General features: G+C 48.0%; 1 protein-coding gene across 2 annotated transcripts in view; it reads left to right on the forward strand.

Moving 5' to 3' along the window:
- TBC1D9 (TBC1 domain family member 9) overlaps positions 1-24,507 on the forward strand; it is a gene marked incomplete at both ends in the record, with an annotated part of 67,762 nt that extends 43,255 nt beyond the window's left edge. Inside the window, 16 exons of one of the 2 annotated variants that reach the window (XM_084244963.1) lie at positions 361-568; positions 4,206-4,412; positions 5,206-5,376; positions 5,608-5,758; positions 7,152-7,366; positions 9,484-9,601; positions 11,504-11,789; positions 12,089-12,218; positions 18,342-18,440; positions 18,594-18,662; positions 19,376-19,616; positions 20,950-21,015; positions 21,844-21,930; positions 22,426-22,500; positions 22,595-22,698; positions 23,797-24,507. In XM_084244963.1, coding sequence (XP_084101089.1) covers positions 361-568; positions 4,206-4,412; positions 5,206-5,376; positions 5,608-5,758; positions 7,152-7,366; positions 9,484-9,601; positions 11,504-11,789; positions 12,089-12,218; positions 18,342-18,440; positions 18,594-18,662; positions 19,376-19,616; positions 20,950-21,015; positions 21,844-21,930; positions 22,426-22,500; positions 22,595-22,698; positions 23,797-24,507 — 2,938 coding nt within the window. The remainder of the gene's footprint in view (positions 1-360; positions 569-4,205; positions 4,413-5,205; positions 5,377-5,607; positions 5,759-7,151; positions 7,367-9,483; positions 9,602-11,503; positions 11,790-12,088; positions 12,219-18,341; positions 18,441-18,593; positions 18,663-19,375; positions 19,617-20,949; positions 21,016-21,843; positions 21,931-22,425; positions 22,501-22,594; positions 22,699-23,796) is intronic. The other variant, XM_084244964.1, reaches the window with a different exon arrangement.
- Positions 24,508-25,494: the final 987 nt, after the last annotated feature.

Genomic DNA, 25,494 nt, shown 5'->3' on the forward strand with positions numbered 1-25,494 from the left:
CATCAGAGCCAGAGTGGGGAACAGAACAGGCAGACTGATGAAATACACTGCTGAGGGGAACAGTGGGCGTGGCAGGAGAGGTCTGTTGCACCATGTGGAATCCTCGCCAGGGGCCAGGGATCAGACTGGCACTGCAGAGGCTGCGGGCCGCTTTGCAGCCCAGCGCTCAACCGCTGCACCACCAGGGGAGGTCCCGCTTGTGAGATTTAACTTATGCTGGGCAGCTACAAGGGTCCATGTGCGTTTCTGGGTCTCGACACAAGGGTGGGCATGGACACCGATGAATGGGGGAAGGTGGGGGCATATCTGGCAAGGCCCGGGAGCCTGCTCGGGCCTGATAGGGTTGTCATTGCCTTGCAGGGACCTCGATGCCCGGGCGAAGAGTGAGAGGTACCGCGCTCTCTTCCGGCTGCCCAAGGATGAAAAGCTGGACGGCCACACAGACTGCACCCTCTGGACCCCGTTTAACAAAATGCACATTTTGGGACAGATGTTTGTCTCCACCAATTACATCTGCTTTACCAGCAAGGAGGAGAACTTGTGCAGCCTCATCATCCCACTCCGTGAGGTGAGTGCCAGGGAGAACGGGCATCTTTGGAGTTGATCTGTACGTCTCTGTGTGAACCAGGGATGGCTTCCTCTTTATTGCTTTCTTTAGGTCATTTATATAATTGAGCTGTCAAGCACAGGGGATTTTTATTTTTTGCTTATCTCCCTTACCAGTGAATATACATTAAATCTTTCACATATTATTTAATATTCTTTTGTAATATAAGTTTTCGTGATTCCATATTATTTGATTAATTGTATTATATGTACACATTTATATATAATTATATGGATGTAAACATATAGAGAGATTATTCAGTTACCCGGGGTTGGCTGTTTGCATTGTTTTCAGTTTTCCTCCAGTCATATGTATAACTTTCCTCACATTATAAATTTGCAGACATTGAATTACTGGATCAAAAAGAATATAAAATGTTAAGCAGTGAACAAATCTAGTTTCTCATCTTATAGGATGAACTAACTGGTTTATGACACATTTTGAGGCCAAGATATGTTGTTGGGATGAGTTCTGGAACGGATAATTCAACAGCTCATACATTTGGCTCTGAAATGCATTTTGTAACCTTTTCCAACCCATTTGCCTTCTTTGCATGGACTGTTACTAAACTGAATGTTGTTCTTTAAGTTCTGCCCGAATATAGTAGCAGAGTCACCCGGACCACTCGGGAAACCCATTCTGGGAGCAGCGTGCTCCGCGGATGTGCAGGGGGCTAGTTGCAGAGCGCCCCGGCCTGTCGTCTGCTTTCCTGCTCCCCACCGTGGGGTGTCAGCTGCTGCCATCTGCAGTACAGCAGTGCGGTGGCCCAGGGGGTGAGGAGTGGTGATGGGCACGCTCAGCCCTCTGAGGCTGTTGGTTTCCCTAAGAGGTGGTGGGGCAGAGCCTTATTTCAGGGTAGATGGAGGAGGGAGAGAGCGGAGCCACATGGAGAAATGAAGCGTGTTGTGGTTGGAGGAGGCAGCTTTAAAGAAATGCTCCCCTGAACCCGATGAATCGCTGAGGAATATTAATGGTAGAGCCCTAACCCCAACTAATGGAAGAAGCAAAACCCTAATGTAATTTTTATTACCTTTAGGGAAGGATAAAGACCCTGGGTGGCCCCACCCTCTGCCAGCTCTATCTGGGCAGAGTGGACTGTCCTCGCGCAGGTGCCTCTGGGAGCTGGTTAGGCTGAGGCTCGGCGGGGGTCACTGTGAGGAGGTTTCATCCATCTTGGAAGGACCTGGGTTGTATAGACTAGGAGTTGTTATTTTATTTAATTATTAAAAGTGAATGGAGTCAGTGCCATAAACCAGCATGACCTCAATAAAAATAATAAAGGAAACCATGCACATCCTCTGGGGGTTTGTTGTGCATCTGCAAAAGCTGAAGCGGAAATCGCCTAAGAAGGTGTCTGCTCTGAAATGGTAGATGACCCAGACTTGGGCCCACCAGACTGTAGACATAGGAGGGCTGCTCACTTGTTAGATTTAACTTATGCTGGGCAGCTACAAGGGTCCACACATGTTTCACAGAGGTGAGCAACTTGGGCACACACAGGTGGGCACACATGGGGGTGGGGAGACACCACCACATGCCTTAACTCACTGAATTGCGGTCATGATCTCCATTGTCATTGTAGCTGCTTGAAAATATGTTGTGGATAATTGCTTTGGACATATTCACAGAATATTGTTTGGTCCAAATAAAATAAAATAAAATAAGCTGAAGTATTGACTGAAGACTGTCAACATATATTCCACAAGGAGACTCCAGGGAGAGGAGATGGATGCTCAGTGTTTATGCAGAATTGGGTGTAGATCTAAAGAATCACAGAGGCTGCAAAGCAGGAGGAGAGATTGGATTAGATTCCTCGTTAGATAGAGATTCCAGAAGCCTCTCCCCCCACCCCCCAGCACAATTTACCTTGTAAGTGTTCCATATTGCCTCCCAAGGCTTGATTAAACTATTTTATGACCCAGTTGATAACAAAAGCTATCTCAGTAGAGGAATAAATTGTGTGTGGGGTGGGGGGGTTACCCCTTCCCAAAGGCACAAAGCTGAGGGGACAGCATCTGGCCCCAGCTCACCTGGCACAGGAAGGTTATCTCAGAGCCAGTGAGCATCTGCAGGTTGCACGCGGGAGGCTCTTGTTTCTGTCTTCACTGTCAGTGGGATAAAGGATAAAGGACACTTGCTTGACTTCATCTGGACTCTCAAGACCATCTGTGTTTCAGGCAGTGACCTCAACCCTTGGCATTTGTCATTTAGTCCCAGGTGACCAAAAGAATCAGGAAAAAATGTGTTGTGAAGAACGAGTTTGTATCAGTCTTTTTTTTTTTTTAGTAGGTATAGAAAATGTCTGCAAGGAAATGTACCAAAACATTAACAGTGTGTATTTCAGCATGGCTAAACTATCGGAAGTGTGTAATGTCTTACATGTAATGGGGAAACCCTTTTAATGATAACTTTTTTTTTTCTGTATCACTTGCTATCTTTGTGAAAAAGTTTGTATGCACTGCTCCAGGCATCTCAGCAGATTCCTTTATAAGTGTATATATACAATGAATTACAATATAGAAATAAAATATAGATGGCAGACCCTGCAATCTCCCTCTTTATGGGCCCCAGCCACTCCTGTGTGCACTGGGGGCTGCACAACCTCTTAGGCAGCTCCTATAAGCATCTGAGTCTTGAGGGGTGATATTTTTAAAGTTCAGCTTTGGAGGAAATATATGTCACAAGCAAATGCTGATGAACACAGGGTAGAGTTGACCCTATCTAGACAGCTTGCAGGTGAACGTGCAGAGGGGAAAAGAAACCTAACTCTGACAGAGTTAGAGTTAAGGGCAAAGGAGCATTTATCTAGGGCCACCTTGAGGCTTTTTTCCATCATGGGTACAAATCTTATTATAACCCACCAAATAGGTGTCTTCAGAGGTAAAGTAGATGTCACCCCCTACTTCTCTCCCGATATGGTAGACACACACACGCACACACCAGCAGCCAGTGTGGGGTTGCAGCTCAGCTGTTTGCACCTATTCAGGAATGGCACCTTTAAATCTTTAAAGTGGTTAGAGGTGAAGGGATCGTGCCCTGCACACTCATGAGACTTGAGGATCGGTGGTGTTTTGAAGACCGCCTATCTTGAAACTTGGTTTTCACCAACCTTGGGTGTTTTCTGTCTCTTGTGGGTGATGTCGCAGTGATAGATCTCGCTTGTGGCTCCATGAAGTTTTAATGAAAATCAACGAATTACCTTCCCAGCAGGTCCCTCGGTCTGGGCTCTGTGGCATGTCGGGCTGGAACTTGTTGGGAACTGGCGTGGGGTTGTCTGACAGTGTCCCTGGCCTCCACCTACCAGGTGCCAGTGGTCCCCTCCACCAAGCACCTCTCGATGCCCACAAATGCCTCCCGGGGGTGAAACATCTCCCAGGTTAGAACTAACGATTGGGAAAGCCCAGCAAGACGATGCCAGTTTCTGGTACGAGCCCAGTTTGATTTGTTATGAACTGTTTTATGGGAACAGAATCATAGAATTGCCATTTGCCTCAATAAGAGGTGGGTGGTGACTGGAAAACAGAGACAGGTGCTCAGAGGCAGCCTTGGGGCCGCCCCTGGGTGGGAAGTAAGCCTCTTTTTTTCCTGTTCCCTGCAGGTGACGATTGTAGAAAAGGCCGACAGCTCCAGCGTGCTGCCCAGCCCCCTGTCCATCAGCACCAGGAATAAGATGACCTTCCTATTTGCCAACCTGAAAGACAGAGACTTTCTGGTGCAGAGGATCTCAGATTTCCTGCAGCAGACAACCTCCAGGATATACTCGGACAGAGAGCTGGCGGGAAGCTACAATAGCTCAGACGACGAGGTCGGTGAAGACCCTGGGCGTGGGGCTTTACTGGTCCCTGCCCCAAGAGATCACCTCCAGTTCCTTTTGTTTGATCTTTGACCTTTGCAGCCACCTACTGTGATGCCCTAGGCGACAGCTCATTTAAATCTCAGGGAGTTTATATTTGGGGCCATATGCATCATCTGGTCTACCCTTGAAATTCCACACTTGAAGAAATTAAGTGAAATTAAGTGTCCAGAAGATGCATCCAGCGACTCCGATTCCTATGGTGACATTATGGGGAGTGGTACAAAGGTCACTAAATAAAGTCTCATACCTGACGTACTTCCGATGATGAAGTACATCTTACCTCCCTGTAGAGCCAGGCCTTCTCCTAGAGCAAATATTCCAGGAAACGGGAGCCCAGAACATACGTGAACAGCTCCAGCAATAGCGCCAGCTCCTGGCAGCTAAAATACACTGTAGAGATGGTGAGCTCCCACGTGATGCCCCTGCCCACCTGTTACAAGCCCATGCGGGCATTTTTGAGGTGCCAGAAGCTAAAGAGGAGATGACAGAGGTGGTCCCTTAAGCAGCTGATTTAATCTTGATGCACTTTGAAGGGGTCTTCCTCAGAAGAGCAAATGGTCAACCATTGTGTTTGCAAAAATGCATCTAAAATGCAGAGGAAACTTATTTTGAGCTTTGCAGCTCTGGTGTGGCTGGGACCCTGGCACGTCTGGCCCTGCAGGACACCCCTGGAGCCACGCCCCAGCACTGGTGGGACCCTGTCGGTCCCCACTCACCTCCACCTTGTCCCTGTGCCTCCTAGGTGTACTCTCGGCCCAGCAGCCTGGTGTCCTCCAGCCCCCAGAGAAGCACGGGCTCTGAGGCCGACGGAGAGCGCCCCTTCAACCTGAACGGCGACAGCATCCCCACGGCCACGCAGACGCTGATGACCATGTACCGGCGGCGGTCCCCCGAGGAGTTCAACCCGAAACTGGTGGGTGCCTCCTGCTCCAGAAAAGCTGAGTTTCCTGTTTTCCCGAGATCTTTCCAGAACATAGCCAGGCCAGTCACTGGGGGGCTTGTTCTGCTTCTCCCGGAACTTCTCACCATCCTCCGAGCACCCCGGTGTACATACACCACAGGCATACACCACAGGCACACTTAACATAACACACATGAAGGTGCCGTGACTTTCTATAAAGTGGTGTTGTGTTCTCTTTTTCAGGCCAAAGAGTTTTTGAAAGAGCAAGCCTGGAAGATCCACTTCGCCGAGTACGGGCAAGGGGTCTGCATGTACCGCACGGAGAAAACTCGGGACCTGGTGCTGAAGGGTATCCCCGAGAGCATGCGGGGGGAGCTCTGGCTGCTGCTCTCAGGTACGGCGGGATGATGGCTCCAGGTGTGCAGCCCCTGCTTCCTCATACACGCACCCCCAACCCGGAGCCAACTCGCCCCTCCAGGCCAGTGTTGCTGGGGCAGGCTCGCTCGGCCCTGCCTGGTTCCCTGCCTCTCCGGATGGACCGTGGAAGTCCCTGGGAACAGTGTTGGGCCTGGAAATCTGTCCTTAGGAGGTTTTTTAATAGCTGCTTGCTCTGGAGTGAAAGAGAGCAGGAGGCACGGGGTCCCGTGCCTCCCACCGGGCTTGCAAGGTGCCCGATAGTGCCTCCTGGGACGCCACTGTCAACCCGCGAGTGTCTCTCCGCTGAGAGGAGTGTAGGGAGCCCCAGTCAGCACGTTGTGGGTGCAGACCAAGGTCAGGGCTCCCCTTCTGGAGTCACATTGGTTTTTAACATTACATGGGCTTCCGGTGTGCAGCCGTCTGCCCCAGCACCTGTAGACACTCCCTTGTGTTTGCCAGCTCAGCTCTGGCTCCCTGCATGCAGGTGACCCCTGTACACGCCCCCCGTCTGGTGACCCTTATGTTGTCCTTGTAGCATGAGGGCTTTTGTTTAATTTGCTCATTTGTTTTCTTTTTTTTTTTTTAGTAACTTTTTTTTTTTTAAAGATTTATTTTATTTATTTATACAAGCACTGGGTACTGGTCAGAAGCACGGGAGGGTGAGAGAATTCCCCAGAGCCAGAGCGGGAAACAGAACAGGCAGACTGATGAAATACACTGCTGAGGGGAGCAGCGGGCGGCAGGAGAGGTCTGCGTGCCATGTGGGACCCTTGCCAATGGCCGGGGATCGAACCGGCGCTGCAGAGGCTGCGGGCAGCTTTGCAGCCCAGTGCTCAGCCGCTGTGCCACCAGGGAGGCCCTCATTTATTTTCTTTATCTTCCCACAAGTGAATGAAATCATAGGGTGCTTGTCTTCCTCCATCTGACTTACTTCACTTCATCATCCCTCCAGGGCCATCCATTTGCTGCAAATGGTGGGTCTCGTCTTTTTTTTTAATAGCTGAGTAGCATCCCCCTGTGCACGGCATCGTCTTTATCCACTCATCCTTAGGTGGGCACTTTTAGGTTGTCTCCAGCTCTTGGCTGCTGTACATAGTGCTGCAGTGACTATGGGGGAGCTTATGTCTCTTCAAGTTGATGTTTTTAATATTGTCAGATAAATGCCAGGGATAGTTCTAGCATATGGCGTTTCTGGTCTTAATTTTTTAGGGACTCTCCACCCTGTTTTCCAAGGTGACTGCAGGGTTTAACATTGCCAAGCAGTGCACCAGGGCTGCCTCCTCCCCACACCCAGCCCAATACTTGCTTCCTGTCTTCATGAAAATTCAGCTTCCAACCTGTTGACATTGTATCTGTTGGGTATTTCCCAGGTGCCATCAATGAGAAGGCCACGCACCCTGGGTACTATGAGGACCTTGTGGAGAAGTCCATGGGGAAGTACAATCTCGCCACTGAGGAGATTGAGCGGGATCTGCACCGTTCCCTCCCAGAACACCCAGCCTTCCAGAATGAGATGGGCATCGCGGCTCTGCGGAGAGTCCTAACCGCTTATGCTTTTCGAAACCCCAACATAGGGTATTGCCAGGTAAATGTCACAGGTGGTTAATACTTTGAACAATTATTTTCTTAACCAGTTAATAACGAGGAGAAAGGCTTTGTGGTTAGCCTAACTATTGCTGCACGATCGACATTGTGGCTGGTGATTCTTTGTGCGCGGCTGACCGGCTGTAGGGTGTAGGGTGCTCCATGACATCCCTGCTTGATAACATGCTTAACAGCATCTACACACTAAATGCCAGTAAGACCTCTGGACTATGACAGCCGACAGCACCTGTTGGTGTTATGATGTCTGTGGGTAGAGAAATCTCCAGGGCTGAGAACCACCACACTGACAGGGGGCCAGGAGATGAGGTTCCTTAGCCCACCACCATGCAGGTCACTTCCACCACTGGGGACCTTAAAGTCACTTCCACCACTCTGGGTAATAGAGAGCCGGTCTGAGCACTGGCCTTAGCTCGGGATTCCAGCTGCTCCAGTGCTTCTGCTTTGCATCCTCCTGAGCAATAATATCCTTGGGATTGGAGCTTTTGTATGCGATGGTTATAATTCTAGATACATCACAATGAATATTTAATTCAGTATAAAAAGTGTTTGCAATATATACCAACCAAAAGGATCTCTTGTAGTAAAATTACTTACACTACAATTTAGGATACTAACATTTAAAGGCCACATATTCAGAGAAGGCTCCCTCACTATCCATCTAAAAGCTGAAACAGACTGAACTCTGTACACACACACACAAACACACAGGCATAGGTGTGCACATGTGAACACACATGTACACACACGGTGTTGGTCTCCTGTACCAGATTCTTTTATCTCTTTGTTAGCACTTAATTAAACATACCCCCAAATTGATAAATTAACCTTTGCATCTTTATTCTATCTCTTGTAACCAGCATTTAAATCCTATGAAACTTGCTACCAGGGTGTCCCCCTCAGTTCTTAGTCAGTCTAGAGCCTCTTACAAACAGACCGTCAGAAACTTACCTGGATGGAATGATTAAGCAGCGCCCCATGATCATTAATATCTGCTAGAACCAGCAAGGGTACTCCTCAAGCGGGACTTTAATAATGATTGCACTTGGGAAAATACTAAGGCAAACATAAGGAGCCTGTTAGAACAAAACTCTTGTTTGACATTTCCATTGTAGAAGTCTGATGAACAGTTACTGGTTTCTACAAGATCAAACAAAATCCAGGAGCTAGTTGACTTCTACTGTAATGGAGTTCACATTTATCTTTTGATCTTCATCTTTTTAATTAATAGGACTGTTAAAGTAGTTGAGCCATGAGTGGTTAGGAGCTATCTGATATTATCTTTTAATAAAGTAGTTGCTTTAGAAGTTCAATCTCTGTTACTTATCACCGGCCATCCTTATCCAGACAAAATAATGGGCGAGGGCTCCACCTTTGAAAGGCTTCTTTGTTCTCTGAATGAGCCTCAAGCCACAGGTACTTGGTTATAGAAACCCTCATGGAGGGTTAAAAAGAAAAGATTTACTTCACTGAGTTAAGGATTAAAAACATCTAGATTTGGGCAGGTTCAAACCTTTGCCAAACAAAGGCTTTTGGGCCAAGTTTTAGCGTTAGCCTGGAGGGAGAGTTCAGTTCTTGGTGAATTTAGGGCTTCAGGAAGACCCTTAACAGTTACAGAATGAAGAGGTTTTACATCTTTAAAACATTATAAACAGGGCCTCCCTGGTAGCGCAGCAGGTTGAGCAAGGCGCTGTGAAGCTGTCCACAGCCTCTGCAGCATGGGTTCGATTACCAGCCAGCCAGGGAGATTCCCACATGGTGCAGCAGACCACTCCTGTCTAGCCTGCTGCTCCCCTCAGCAGTGTACTTTAGCCTGTTCTGCTCCCCGCTCTGTCTCTGGTGAATTCTCGCAGCCTCCCGCACCTCTGGCCTGTACCCCAGTGCTTATATAAATAAATAAATCTTAAAAAAAAAATTATAAACAAAACAAAACTCGGAAAAATATGTGGGTGTGGCTTGCAAAGCCTTTACGTATTTATCATGTGGTCTTCTACAGAAGTTTGCTGACCCTGTGAGAATAATTCAGCCCTCTTGTTTCAGACTAAGACAATTGCGTATAGGTTAAAACTTACTTGGGAACATCCTCTTTCATTTTTTTAGGCCATGAATATTGTCACATCAGTGCTGCTGCTTTATGCCAAAGAAGAGGAGGCTTTCTGGCTGCTGGTGGCGCTGTGTGAACGCATGCTTCCCGACTACTACAACACCAGGGTCGTGGGTAGGTGGGGTGCAGCTCGCGTGTTAGCCGGGGACATTTCTGGAGCCCCCATAGCTGCTGACACACCATTCCCAGTCACCACTGGTGCTTCAGACTTCCATTTGTCCAAAATGGAAGACTGAGAAAAAAGTTTCAGTGATCTTAGATAAAAAGTTTATTAGACATTCAAAGTGAGGATTCAGCAAATTTTACTCTGCAAACTATTCCAACAAATACGCATTTGAGTTCAGTTTATATAGCTAGGAACAATAAATCATTATCTCAAAAAATGTAATTATTTCAGGGGGGTTGGGAGAGCTTCTGTTTTTCATCTGTAGGTGTAGAGCTTTCAATTTCCAAAGTTATCTAAAGATGTGTTGGTGTTATCTATCCCCAAAGAAAGGCAGATGCCACGACCTAATCTGTCCCTAATTTCTAGAGAAAGCAAAGGCCGGGTACCCCCTAACTTCTGTATTTATTGGTTCCTTGGTCTTCAGTGGAGGTTGAAAGGTTGATTTACTCTCAGGTGGCAGAGTTTTGCTTGACTGCTTCACAGAACAAGGCCTAGCCTGTTCTGAGTTCAAGTCTATACAGACGGTTTTGCTCTCCAGCTGCTAGACCCGGGTCGGGGGCCTCAGAAGCCAGGTCCCTGTAAACATTCTGTGAACAGTGTGTTCACAGAGGGTTTGAATAAATAGACTGTACACAAAGGAGACCCATGGCGTGGAAGAGGATGCACAGGTGTCACTGTTACAGAGGTGATTCTGTTATAGAGCAACCCCGATATTAAAACGGGTTCCTGGCTGTGGGTCCTCACCCACGTGCTTTAGAGGGACTTATGAATACTCTACTACAGACACACACAAAAAGGTTAATAAAAGGTTTATTTACAAGAGGAAAGGAAATAAGGAAAAGGTACAACTCAGGGAAAAAATAGGGAAATAAAGTCTTTAATGCGTCCTACCCGATCCGCCGACCTGGAAACCCAAAGTCACTCTCAGAGCTGGCCGGACGCTGCAAGCTGGCGGAGAGCCAAAAATGGGGGATCCCCAAAGCCCACGTGTCTGCCTTTTATAGCCACCTGGCTGCTTAACCCCACCCTCAGGTCCCAGCCACCTTCCCTTTGGTGGTGATGGGATTTGGAGTTCCCAGTGTCTTTGGCTTTGACCTGGGGTGGGGGTGGAGTCCACAAAGCCTGTATGGAATTAGCTTTGGGACAGCCTTTTCCCCCTTACAATTCTAGAGCACTGGATGTGGCGTCACTCCTTGTCACGTCACATCACGCCACACCACGCACACCGACCATGAACCCAAACAGACGGAAAGCAGAAGTATTCAAAAAAAAAAGCGCTGTGTGGCACACACAGGAGAAAGTTCATCCAAAGCTAGATTTCTAAGGTATTTTTCAGAGCAGGTTTCATTACAAAGCAAATCACTCTTGTGATATTTAAGCAAATCAATGCTGTTCCTCCTTGCAATCCCTCAAATGTTAAATCAGATCATCATTTTAGCAGGACAAGCTTTTCATTGCCAGTGTAGTAAAAGGTGTGCTTTCTGCCTTCCTCTTACATTGTCTTTATTTCTAAACCTTGGTACACTACTTGGATTCACTGGCAATAGTCTCCAGAAATTTCATTAAGGTGATCACACCTGTACAGCTGACATGCTTCTAAGTTCATAAAACAGTTATTTAAAAAAAAAACAAAAACATTTGCACGTGGAGACCATGTATCCAGAAGATCGATTTTTTTAAATAAGAGTTTGCAAGAAAGGGAGCTGCTGAGACACACACTCCGAGCATATCTGGCGGCCGCTCGCCTGAGCCAGCCGGGAACTGGGGAAACTGGGGGAACTGGGGGGCGGGGCCAGGCTGGCCTGGGTTGTGGGCAGGCGGAACCGGCTGACGCCCCTGGTGTGCCGCAGGTGCGCTGGTGGACCAGGGCGTCTTCGAGGAGCTGGCGCGAGACTACGTCCCGCAGCTGTACGACTGCATGCAGGACCTGGGCGTGATCTCCACCATCTCCCTGTCCTGGTTCCTCACCCTGTTCCTCAGCGTGATGCCCTTCGAGAGCGCAGTCGTGGTCGTCGACTGTTTCTTCTATGAAGGAATCAAAGTGATCTTCCAGCTGGCTCTGGCCGTGCTGGATGCCAACGTGGACAAGCTGCTGAACTGCAAGGACGATGGAGAGGCCATGACCGTCCTGGGAAGGTGGGGTGCAGCCTCACTCTGAAAGTGTTTTGGGGTCTTCCTGTGTGCTCACGCCCACCTTCCCCTTGGGTTTGTGAGTCTTAGTGGGCTGACGGGGATGATGATGCCCGATTCTCTCGAGCCTGAGGATTTATTTTCATGGGCCGTATCTTTAGAGGTCGAAGGATTTTCATTCCGAGCTGAAGGAGAGTCTTGTCTTTGGCTGTAAGGCGCCGAGCTTGCAGGAGCTGGGTGGAGGCTGTAAGGGGAGGGCGCCAGACTCGCCTCCGGTGACTTGTGGTCCATGCCCTGGTCTCCAGGTACCTGGACAGTGTGACCAACAAAGACAGCACGCTGCCTCCCATCCCCCACCTGCACTCCCTGCTCAGCGACGACGTGGAGCCCTACCCCGAGGTGGACATCTTCAGGCTCATCAGAACCTCCTACGAGGTAGGTGCTACTTCCTGGCTGAGCATGAGGGCAGTCCAGGCGTGAATGAAGGGCCAGCGGCCGTGTCCACACGCTGCCAAGGCCAACCTATAGGTGCGTCTGCTTCCTCCTCCCCCTGAGGACTGGTGGCCGAGACGAGCAGCTGCGGGCTCCAGAGCTGGACACTGAATGAGGCTCGGGCCACCGCATGGATGGCAGGCAAACGCTGGCCACTGGTCCTTGGCTGTGCTCACTCTGTAGCCTGATTGAGTAGAAGCTCAGGTTCAACTCTGGGGTAAAGGAGGGGCTCTTGAGAGCAGGCCTGGGGAATCCATCCTCTTCCTGTTCCCACGCCCAGTCCTCAGGTCCCTCTGAAGTAGACCAGCCAGGCCTCTTCTGTCCAAGACCCGGGGGTCCCCTCTACTGCACTCGAGGAAAGCCAGTGTCCTGGAGTCCTCGTAAAGTGCTGGCTGGGTGGGGGGGATGCCTTCCGGGCCACGGTGACCCAGTCCAGCCCCAAATCCCAAATCAGAACTAGATGCTGTGGACCCCATAGCATGTGTGGTTTCTGGGGCCCCCAGAACATCACCATTTCTTCATTTTCCTGGTCCTTGGCTCTGCAAACTTTTACAGACATGATCATGGAGGGAAAGGCAGATGTATGGGTACCCAGCTGGGACATGCGCTGCCCAGCCCAGATCAGGTGGGATGGGATGACTGGTGATGTCAGGGTCCCAGCTAGCAGCAGCTGGATAAGGGCAGGGGTGGGGGGATGGGGAGGGGTTGGGGGGGGGTGGCTGAGGTCAAAAAGTCACTCTTGGAATCAAAATTTTGGTGTTTTGTAAAAAATGGTTCGGATCCAGAAACCTTTGCAGGAATGTGTGTCCTGAGCTTGTAAAGGCAGAAAGACTGGTAAGTGGCTGTTGCTCCGTGTATACTGAGGACCAAACATTTTTAGTGTTTTGGAATCACAAAACACTAAAAATGTTTATTATTGAAAATGTAGAAAGAGAAAAAATACAAAGAAAAAGCGAATTGTATCCTATGAACAGTTCACCATATTTCCCTCAAGTATGCTTTCATATTGGCGCTATGTAGTTAAAAAGTTCCCACTATAAAAGTGCTTTGTAACATTCCATTTTTACTTAAAATATACCCCAAGCGTTCTCTGATATATTACATAGTTTGAAGACATGATTTTAGTAGATTCTTAATATTCTGCTTTAATGAGTACCAAAATTTATGTAACTGGTCTCCTTTTGTTGGGTGTTTGTTTTGTTTGCTTTCAAATTTTCAGGATTTTGCAGCAGACTTACTTTACATACGTGAGATAGACAGTATCGCGCTGTTACATGATAAGCTTGTACACACTCGCATCTCTGATGATTCTCTCAGAGCCCTTCTTAGGATTGATTTACAGCAATAGGTCAAAGGATGAATTAATTCCAAGCTCCTAGCACACACGAGGCAATTTCCATAAAGATTGTCCCAGTTTATATTTCCAGTAGTGGAGATTCAGGGGAGCTGCTTCACTCCAGTCTGGAAAATGGGTTATCATAATGCATTTAAAAAACAAAAAAAAAACGTGGCCTCGGGACTTGTAGATACTACTTTGTCAGCAATTTTGGATGATGATTTTGTTATAGAGCAACCCCGATATTAAACGGGTTCCTGGCTGTGGGTCCTCACCCGCGCGCTTTAAAGGGACTTATGAATACTCTACTACAGACACACGCCAAAGGGTTAATAAAAGGTTTATTTATAAGAGAAAAGGAAATAAGGAAAATGTACAACTCAGGGAGAAAATAGGGAAATAAAGTCTTTAATGCGTCCTACCCGATCCGCCGACCTGGAAACCCAAAGTCACTCTCAGAGCTGGCCGGACGCTGCTGCTGGCCAAGAGCCCAAAAATGGAGAGAGAGCCCCCCAAAGCCCACGTGTCTGCCTTTTGTATCCACCTGGCTGCTTAACCCCACCCTCAGGTCCCAGCCACCTTCCCTTTGGTGGTGATGGGATTTGGAATTCCCAGTGTCTTTGGCTTTGACCTGGGGTGGGGGTGGAGTCCACAAAGCCTGTATGGAATTTGCTTTGGGACATCCTTTTTCCCCTAACAATTTCTCCACAAAAAAGCACTCATGTTGTTGAAGGTGGTAGTTCTCATTGCCACTGTTGTTTTTCTAAAGGCACCCCCCTGAAACCCCTATTGTTAAGAGAATTCTGGACCAAGTAATACAGCTTCGCCTGGGACACTGAGCTTGACCTTGACAGCTGATAGGCTACCAGCGTGCTGAGGTCAGGTCTTGGCCCACTTTTAATGGGGAAAAGAAGAGAATGAGACAGACCAATGCTGGTCCCCACCTGCGTCCTGTCCGGCTGACCCCTAGCGGGGGGCCCTAGACTGCCAAATATTCTATCACTGGACATGGCAGCAGTTTCCTTCCTGTGTGTGGGAAGACAGCACCTTTTTCTTAGGCCCCTGCTGCATCATCACTGGCCTTGCCGTGCCACTGTTTTATCATCTTTCTCTGCGCAGTGTCGCTATCTTGTGCCTGAGTGTCCAGCGGCTGCCCAGTGCCTCGGGTCGGCCTAAAGGTAGGAGGTCCTGCCTGCCTGTCTTCTCCCCTCCTAGCCAGTTGCTTGGTGGTTCTCAATTCTGCCTGTGCATTAAAATCACTTAAAAAAAAATTCTTAAAGCTAATCCTTTAGAAATAGAAATTCCTAGGCTCGATTCCAAACCAATTTAATCTGAACCTCTGGCGGGAGGCCCAAGAACAAGTATTTTTCTGACGTTCCCCAGGTGATCCTGGTACCCGGTGGACTCAGAATCGCTGCCCTAGATGCATAATGGGGTCAGCCTCTGCAGACGCTGACAGCGGCCTGGCTCAGGCTGAGGGTGACACCAGCATCCTGAAGCAGGCAGTGTGTTTCCTCCTGTGCCTTAAGATAATTAGCCAGGAAACTAGAAAAGTAGGAAAAGACTGAAAGCACATTTAGCTCTGCGATATGGTCACGACGGGCTCCCTAGCATTGTTCAGATTGTGCCTGGGGAGTAGAAATGACATCTTCATTCATAAATGCTGCATGGGGAAATTTTGTGCCTTGTAATTGCTCTCAAGTCCCTGCTGAAGGGCGCAGTGTAGCCAATTTTCTAGGTGTGGCTCCTAAATGTGAGACTGCGGTGCCATAGACATAGAGGCCAGAGTTGCCTTCAGGTCAGACTCCTGGAACGAGGTGGCCCGAGGTGGCCTCCCAGAGGGCGCAGGCCTTGCAGGACGCTGCAGCCACTTCTTCTCATTGGGTGCGCCCCCGGGTGGGGAGGGTGCTGTGGGCTTTGCCACCAGGTAACTGTGGACCCACATGAGGGTGAAAACATAAGTGAAAAGAGGTGAACCAACTAGTTGTTTCAAACCATGCAGCTTGAAAGTGAGAGTTAGGGTGCAAATAAGATCTCCTAGTGATAAAGCCAGCACCTGAGCTTGTCTGGGTCGCGTGGAGACAGGAGGGTAGGTGGACATGTGCACATGAGGTCAGTTGACCCAGTGGAGGCCGGGAGGTGGCCGCCTTGAGACCACCCATCACTCGGCAAGGCTCCCAGCAGCCAATGCAAGTGGAGGATTTTCCTTCACTGCATTATTTCAGCTCCCGCGCAGTAGATGGCCCTGGGGGCAGAAGTCTCGTGGAGAGCTGTGGGGTGGTGCCAGTGGGGAAGGCCCAAGAAACAGCCTCTGTTCACTTGTTCAGAAAGTCTTTAAGATGCGATGCGTGTCTGTCTCCGCCAGACCTCACACTTGGCCCTGGGGATGCAATCAACACTTGACGTGTTTTTCTTTCTTTTTAACGTATAGATAATTTCAAGCACGGTGCAAGTCAGAAAGATGATGTAATGTATTTCTAGTCACTCAACACCCAGTCCCAACAGTGAGCAGCATTTTCATGATCTCTATTTCATCTACCTTTTTTTTCTGAAATATTTTAAATAAAACCCTTAACACCACATTATTTTACTTATAAACACTTTCTTCTTGTGTCCTTGAAAGAAAAGGCATTGGGGCATGATAGCTTTTGCTAATCTACAGCTTGGATTTCCTGTTTTAATTTTTAAAGCATTTATTCATCCCTCAAAAAAAAAAAATGTAGACTGTGTGTCCTGCTGGAGGTCAGAGCCCAGCTGCTGGGCACCTCCCAGGCGTGCGACTCCTTCTGCAGGCTCTAACTCAGCACCCCGCTTTTGCCACCACCGCCTCTGTGCACTTGGACAAGTCAGTGATTCTGTGAAATTTCCATTGCCTCATCCCTGAAGTGAGATGAGAGGAGCACTTACCTCCTGGGTTACTGCGGGGATTCTGTGTGCCCGGCAAACATCTGCACTTAGCATGAATCAGCACAGTCCTCAGCACGTGGGCAGTGTCTCTGCCCTCATAGGGGGTAATGGGTGATGATAAGTAAAAACCAAAGGGAAGGTAACAGTAAATTCAAGTAAGAAGGAAACAGCAAGAGAGGGTGGCCAGGAGCTGTTCTGCCCCTCCCCAGCTCTGAAGGTTTACGTTGCTGTAGAGCAACAGGTAACAGATACAAGCGGCCCACAGGCGCCAACACAGGGGGTCTGAGGGAAGAGAAAAGCACCCCAGGCAGAGGGGGCGCCAGGGCTCAGGCGCCGGGGCTCAGGCCCTTGTGATGCGTCCTCTCTGCCCCTGTCTCCTGAATGTTAATGCCATCAACTTACTTCACCTGTTTTTGAACTTCATAAAAGTGGAATTATACAGGATGCGCTATCCAGTTCTGGCTTATTTTGCTCGGTGTTGTGATTATGAGATTTCTCCATGTTGTTCACTTTTATTGCTGCATAATAAATTCCTGTGGGATAAGGTCACCATTTATTCACCTACAGTGTAGGAACATTTGAGTGGGCTCTTGTTTTGGGCTCATGGTGTCACTGTGAATATCCTTGCATATGTCTTTCTTTAAAAATATACACGGGCCTCCCCGGTGGCACAGCGGGTTGAGCGCAGTGCTGTGAAGCTGTCCACAGCCTCTGCAGTGCCAGTTCGATTCCCAGCCGGCCAGGGAGATGCCCACATGGCATGGCAGACCTCTTCTGTCTCACCCACTGCTCCCCTCAGCAGTGTACTTTGGTCCGTCTGCCTGTTCTGCTCCCCACTCTGTCTCTGGTGAATTCTCTCACCCTTCTGTGCCTCTGACTGTGCCCCAGTTCTTGTATAAATAAATAAATCTTTAAAAAAATAAGTAAAAATATGCACACTTTTCTTTGAGGCATACCTTAGGAGAGGAATATCTGGGTAATAGGTATGTATCTGTTCAGATGTACTAGATACTGCCAGACAGCTTTCCAAGATGGCTGACCACTGGATATTTTGAGCAGCGGCATGTGAGAGTCTGGTTGTACCATACCCTTTCCAACACTTGACTCTGTCCACCAACTCTTCCTTTACCCCTTAAGTGAACTTTCCATTGCATCATTACTCTTACAGGTTTAAGTCTCATGCTTTGAGCAGAATTTATTCATTTTGCTCCTGCATCACCAAGATATGTAAACTCTTCCATATTCTTGTTCTACCTTCAGACTGGAAGATTCCTTTGTCTTTCCGAATTCAGCTGAACAGGCATTCAGGCAGCACTAGTCATGTTGGCGTGTGAACAGATCCCAGCCCACAGGTCTGCCATTCGGAGACACACAGCGTGGGTTCTTGACCAGCACAGATGCTATGGAGCCAGAGACCAAGGCGGGGAGCCTCACACCAGTGTTCCCCCAACCTCCCCGTCTAATCGTTAGCCTTTGATACTTCCTTTTAGAAAATTCTTCCATAACGGCACTGTTCTTCCGTACCCAAATGGCCTTTAAAGCCTTAGGTAACATTTCTTCTCCCCATGAACTATTGATTTGAGGGAGACTCATGGATGACTTTGAGTGCAGTTCAGCCACCAGCAAACATGAGAATTTCCTGTTACTTACGGTTGTTAAATGGCTTTAACATAAAGTTCCTGTGGGAACAAAGGCGATTATAGGACGCCTGCTCCTATGACAGGAAGCTCCTCATGTCTGGATTGTGTCTCTGTCAATCCTGCGGACACATCCCTGAGTACCATAGCAGCCTTCTCAGAAAAGCCGGTGTTGCTCCTTTCCAGAAGTTTGGAACTATCCGGGCAGATCTGATCGAGCAGATGCGGTTCAAGCAGAGGCTGAAGGTGATCCAGAGCCTGGAGGACACCACGAAGCGCAACGTGGTGAGTCCAAGAAGTGGCACCGGGTCCCTCCTCCTTCCTCATGCCCATCCCAACTCCTGCTGGACAGACCGAAGATTTAAAAGAAGAAAATCAGGAACTTCCGTGATAGGGACCTTTGAGTCTGTGAACTTCATCGTGTTTGTCTCTCTGTAGGTACGAACCATTGTGACAGAAACTTCCTTTTCCATCGATGAGTTAGAAGAACTCTATGCTCTTTTTAAGGTGAGTTTTGAAGTAGATTTGTGTAGATTCAGGAGTGAGTTCAGGTTAATAATCCAATTTTTGTGTCTGGTTGGTTGGTAAGGGATCACACTTACCTCAGCACACATAATGGGAAGATGGGGCTGGGCACACCAGTGGGTGTGTAATATGAAAAATAAACATGATCATAGGTCACTGGAGTTGACGTCCTAAGTCTCTTCTACTCCATATCGTATTTTTAGCTGTTTTCCTGGAAAACGTGACTTTATAATACACATCAGAATTATGTCAATCAAGTTTAAATTCTGCCTGAAACTCTGGCAAATTGTAATTGCCTGTGTTAAGCTGCAACACAGCCTTAAAAGGAGATATGTAGTTAGAATAAGAATAAAGCTGTTCAGATGTCTAAGGAAAAACCTAATTGGTTAGATTTCTGTGATTTCCACTTCATAATTCTGCCTATACCAATCTTATCCTAAATAAGAAATACCGTGTTAGTAAACAAAACATTGTAGGTTCTCCTAGAAAAAAATATTTTTGTAATGATTGTCAGTATCAGCATCATAGGCAAGTGTGTAATTGAGAACAAAAAAGTTTTGCAAGATGCTTTTCATGCCTTGGCGCGCTCCCTCATTGGGTCGTCTCTCAGCTTGAGCATGTGGGGCCAACCTGTTCTTCTTGGGATTTGCCGGGACATGAGTCCCCGGTGACCGTCCTGCTCCTCTGATTTGCAGGCAGAGCATCTGACCAGCTGCTACTGGGGCGGGAGCAGCAACGCGCTGGACCGGCACGACCCCAGCCTGCCCTACCTGGAGCAGTACCGCATCGACTTTGACCAGTTCAAGGGCATGTTCGCTTTGCTCTTCCCCTGGGCGTGCGGCGCCCACTCGGACGTGCTGGCATCCCGCCTGTTCCAGCTCTTGGATGAAAATGGAGACTCTCTGATTAACTTCCGAGAGTTTGTCTCAGGGCTAAGTAAGGACATGATGTTATTGCATGAGTTTGAAGGGGAAGATGGGGCAGTAACACCCCCCCACACCTGTCCACCTCCCTCCCTGCCTGAGGGCTGCACATAGGGCTCCAATGCTGGGGTTCTGGGCAGAGGGGTACATGTTAACATTTGCAAATGGATTGTAAAATGTGTTTTGAGTGACTGGACCTTTTATGATTAGATCTTCCCCTCTCCATTAGACAGTCCTCAGCTGTAGTTAAAAATATATTTTATAGAAACATTTAATAGTATTTAACTAAAAAGTAGAGAAAACTTACATTTCTTCAGTCTAAATGAAAGTCCTTTTTCTGCATTGTGCAAGAGAAAGAAGCATCCATCATGAAAGCAGAGCCCACCGCATCACCCACACCTCATTCCTGCACCTCATACCTCACACCCACACCTCACACCCACACCTCACACCCACACTTCACACCCACATCCATACCTCTCATCCACATCTCACAACTCACACGAAAATAAAGAGGAAGAAAAAGGATGCATTCTGCATATAGATAGTGACAGGGATAAATATATTTCATTCAGTTCCATCTGCTCCAACAAGAAAAATACTCTTCCAGATAGTCAAAAGGAAGGGAGGCAAGGGAGGAAGAGTACTTGAGCGTCTTAAAATGCAGCTGAGTTCCTGAGCAAGGAACTGTCATCACCCAGGTCCCTGGGGGACTTCAGAGCTGGTCCAGTCCTTGGGCCATAACTCTTTAAGTTATGTGGATGGACCAGGAGACCAGAGAGATGTTCTAATCAAGTTCTACAAACTAAAACGTGAATTTTGGAAAATATGGGTCTGTGATTTTAAGGTCAATCCCAGGAAGATCCCTCTGGAATCTGGTGAATAGATGATCTCTGTAGAATTAGAAATGAGCTATGGCTAGCAGAAGCCACCCTAGCTGTCTCTTTTTGCAACCATGTTGCTGGAGGCAGGTTCTCCAAACATGTCCAGACGCCAGGAAGCAGCTGGTCACTTGACAGGTGACCAGTGCACGGGTATGGAAGATGTGATGGGGGGACAGTGCCCCCACCACAGCGGGATGGTCCCCAGCCCAGTTTCACCTGGGGGCGCCCTAGTACTTGGGGCCTGGGATTTACCCTCTGGGATTGGTCCACCATTTGCAAGGCAGTTATTGCCAAGACCAAATGAGCTCATTCACCTACAGTTCCCGGCACAGTGCCTGCCCCAAAGGACTGGTGACTGTTCACCCTGTTGGCAGTGTCTTAGTGGTGGTTAGTGAGGGGAGGCTTCTCAGGAAGTGTTGCTGCACACAGGATACATTCACATTGGTGCTTACCTGTTTCCAGGTGCTGCCTGCCATGGGGACCTCACAGAGAAACTCAAACTCCTGTACAAAATGCACGTCTTGCCTGGTAAGTGAGCCACGAAGGTAGCCTGTGTGCCTGCAGCATGACCAGGCCTGAAACGCCTTCCTTTGGTGTGACCCGCATTCCTCTGGTTTACAAAATCCTTCACTGGCCACAAAGAACAAACTGAATAAGACTGTTCACGTCATTCCTGGGTGGGCACATGCCTGGTTCTGTGGGGATCAGCCTGGGCCAGATGGGAGGTGTAGGATGGGAAAGGCAGGTTTGCAAGAGAAACCCTCAGTAGCATTGGCAGCTGGACGGGTATAAGGGTTGAGGGGTGCAAAGGTTGAGGGGGGAGAGGGTGTAGCAGACTGAAATTCTGAGTCTTGGGGGACAGTTTTACTACCAACAGAAGCAAGTGGGGAAGATGGTCAGGTTTAAGTTCAATTTTAAACAAAGGTGACCTCCCAGCTAGGATCTATCTAACAAATGCAAAAAAAAGAAAAAAAAGAAAAACAGAGATAGGGTAAACCTAGATAGATGGGTAGATGATGGTGGATGGATGGGAGGTGGGTGGATGAATGGAAAAAATCTTCACAGCATACAATTTCCTAAAATTTGCCTCATCATTCCACAGAATTGAGGAATATCCCCAAAAAGGAAGTTGTGAAGGAACACCGGGGGGGGGGGCATTAAAAGAAAGGTGAGGTCAGAAATGGGGTGACCCTGTCAGGTTCTGGACAAAGGAGGCATGCACAGCCGCAAGGACGCACCCCCGCCTGCCTGAGCGACTGCAGCCACTGCTCCTCTGTCAGCACGGTCTCCTCGAATGCGTGCTGTCATGGCGTCTTGGGCCTGGCCACGTGGGGTGACCTTCCCTCCTCTCTCTAGAGCCATCCTCTGACCAAGATGAGCCAGATTCTGCCTTTGAAGCAACTCAGTACTTCTTTGAAGACATCACCCCAGAATGCACACATGGTACGTGACTCTCCTCCTCATGCCATTCACGTCACATCGGTGCTTACCTGGCGGAGAATAGCTGCATGTGTCAAGCTTAAGAGGAAGAAACAGCAGAGAAGGGAGGGAAATCAGCATGGGGCCAGCCCTTGTGACATCTTCCCTTACGTTCCTAACTATAGTCTGAGCCCCACTCATGGAACAGAATTCTGGGGGAGTGTTTCCCCTAGAGATAGGATTGTCAGATAAAGTAGGGACAACCAGTAAAATTTGATTTCAGAAATAATTTTCTTGGCAAAAGTATATCCCATGCAATATTTGGGACACATGTATAGTTTAAAAGAAGTTACTTGTTTATCCCAAATTCAAATTTAACTCGGTGTGCTGGGGTCTTGGCTTCAGTGTGTTAGGTTATATGAGGCATCGTGACACAGAGGCAGCTTTTCTGCCACCCAGTGCTAAATCTCTGGGAATGTTATATAACATCTTACTTTTTCTTCCGGATGTTTCTGGCAGTGGTTGGACTGGACAGCAGGAGCAAGCACGGGGCAGATGATGGCTTTGTCACTGTCAGCCTGAAGCCAGACAGAGGTACAGCTTTGCTGCTCTCTCTGTTTGCCTCCCTACTAGCTCCACGCTTCTTTTTTGACCTGTGAACACTTAATTCTTGACATTTGGGTTTTAGGGAAGAGGACAAATTCTCAAGAGAATCGCAATTATCTGAGGCTCTGGACTCCAGAAAATAAATCTAAATCAAAGAATGCAAAGGATTTACCCAAATTGAATCAGGTAAGTGCTGAATAGTCCAGTTCCTTCATTTCAAACCTTGAAGGTCTGTTTTGCAGTGACAGATAAATGGAGAGTGAGTCCTTCGTAGAGAATGGTAACTTATCTGCTTGGATCTATTTTACGCATGTTTTTGTGCATCAAAATGTGTTTAATTGTAAGGAATTGGCCTCCCCAAAGAAAATGCGAAGGATGAATTACTCAACAAAGGATAAAACAGTGAATGAAGGCACAGTTTTGATTCGAAATGATGGGTACACAAAGATTTCATTCTTTCTTTCATGAATCTTAGAAAAATTTCAAAATAAAAGACTGGAAACCTCAATAAGAGACTTATAAAAAATCACATTAATCCAGCCTACATTGGAGATCTTTTAGGAATCCTAGTATTTGGGTTTTAATGGAATTAACATGCAGTATAACATTGTATGTTACAGGTGATCATTGAGAATCACCATTAAGTTCAAAGTTCCAATCTATCCTTCACCATATCATTACTCACTTTTTCCCAGTTTACCCACACCTACCATTCCCCCAGCGCCCAATTCTGGTAGCCAGTAATAGTTCATGTAGCCCAAATGTTTATTGTTGTTTCATTTAGTTCATCTCTTAGTTTTCTCTGTGTAGCTCCTAGGAGTGACATCAGGTGGTTTTTTCTGCCTGGCTTCTGTTACTAAACATAATCCCTCCAGGCCCATCCATGTGGCTGAAAATGTCACGAATTCGTCTTTTTTCATGGCTGAGTCGTATTCCACAGTATGTACATACCACATCTTCCCTGTCCCCTCCTCTGTCCATGAGCTTTTAGGTTGTCTACAGTTCTTGGCTACTGTAAATGATGCGGTGATGAAAATGGGGGTGCATATCTCTTCAAATTAGCGTGCTTGTATTATTTGGTTAAATACCCAAAAATGGAATAACTGGATCTTTCGGAATTTTCACTTTTAACTTGGAATCTCTGTACAGCTTTGCACATTTCCACCAACAGCATTGGATCCCCTTCATTGGATAAAGTCCCCTTCATTGGATAAAGTCCAATTGAAAGTCGGTTCCTCTCACCTCTGTGCTCCCCAGCCAAGGTCACGTTCTTTGTGTTCTCAGGGGCAGTTTATCGAACTGTGCAAGACCATGTATAACATGTTCAGCGAGGACCCCAACGAGCAGGAGCTATACCACGCCACGGCCGCGGTGACCAGCCTCCTGCTGGAGATCGGGGAGGTGGGCAAGCTCTTCGCCCCGCAGCCGGCCAAGGAGAGCAGCGGGCCTACCTGCCACCAGGCCCTCCCGGGAGTCTTCTTCCCCAAGAAGGGCCCGGGCCAGCCCTATACGGTGGAGCCCGTGGAGCCCCTGGCGGCCGCTCTGGCAGGCGAGGGTGAGGAGCCATCCCTCGGGGGACAGATGGAGGACATTAAGCTCGAGGACTCCTCGCCCCGAGACAACGGGGCCTGCTCCTCCATGCTGATTTCCGACGACGACACCAAGGACGACAGCTCCATGTCCTCCTACTCGGTGCTGAGCGCCGGCTCCCACGAGGAGGACAAGCTGCAGTGCGAGGACATCGGAGAGGACACGGTCCTGGTGCGCAGCGGCCAGGGCACCGCGGCGCTGCCCCGCAGCACCAGCCTGGACCGGGACTGGGCCATCACCTTCGAGCAGTTCCTGGCCTCCCTCCTGACCGAGCCCGCCCTGGTCAAGTACTTCGACAAGCCGGTGTGCATGATGGCCCGCATCACCAGCGCGAAAAACATCCGGATGATGGGCAAGCCCCTGACCTCCGCCAGTGACTACGAGATCTCTGCCCTGTCGGGCTGAGCTAGCGCCTTCGGGGAGCGGGGAGGTGGGGGGGCCTTTTTTATGTTGTTGGGGGGGGTCTTTCTTTTAAATTAAATATTTATTAGTATCCGGCTTGAAGCCCAGTGTTTTCATAATATAATACAATGAAAACTGTTGGAGAAACATTTAAACACCTCCGTCTAGGTACAGTTCACTTGTTGGGGAGAGGGTCCTCCAGAATACAGTTTATTCCGTGACTCCAGAAACAGATGACTCCGTCCGTGATATGTGTGTATCATAACTCCTAAAGCTTGCTGTTGAGCTTATACATGGTTTAAAAAATAGTGCTACCGCTCTGGAGGGCCGCGGCCTGGTGGGTTGGGGCTTTTTCAATACAATTAGAGCTGTAGGGAGATGGGATGCCACAAGCCCGGGAATGTTCCTAAATGGGAACCGCCTCCTCGCTGGGGTAAATCCTGCACCACTTTAAGGAGCATGAAAATATTTTTTTTTAAGATTTGAAAAATATTTCATAAATTCCTCTATTCAGAAATCACTGAACAAATAATCCCCTTCAAGGGGAGATGTCAGAGTCCTAAACAATTATGAGAATGGGGTGATTTTTATGTGATGCCAGAACCACACTTCTCCTGACCAATTCGGACAAAGGCCAGACCCATTTTGCATTAAAAACTGTTCTGATGATTTATATCAGCTGCCAGAATTCAGTGGAAACTCTGTTTTATCACAATCTCAATGTGGCGACAAAGGTGATAAGGAGGCTCGGGATTTTTTTTTTTTTTTGAAAGAGTAAAAGTACTGATGCTTCTGATAAGGATTTTCAGCTTCTTGTTACTGCAAATAAAGCAAAAAATAAAAAAATAAACTTTACCATTTCCATACTTTCTGTAGAGTCACGAAATCATACCATGTATCACACATCTGAACATCTTTCCCGCTAAATCAATGTAGAGATTGTGTAAACTGGGAAAAAAAAAAAAAAGCCTGCAAGATAACTGGGTGTTT

This window comes from Talpa europaea (genome assembly GCF_964194135.1).
Source record: "Talpa europaea genome assembly, chromosome: 10".
Taxonomy (NCBI): Eukaryota; Metazoa; Chordata; class Mammalia; order Eulipotyphla; family Talpidae; genus Talpa; species Talpa europaea.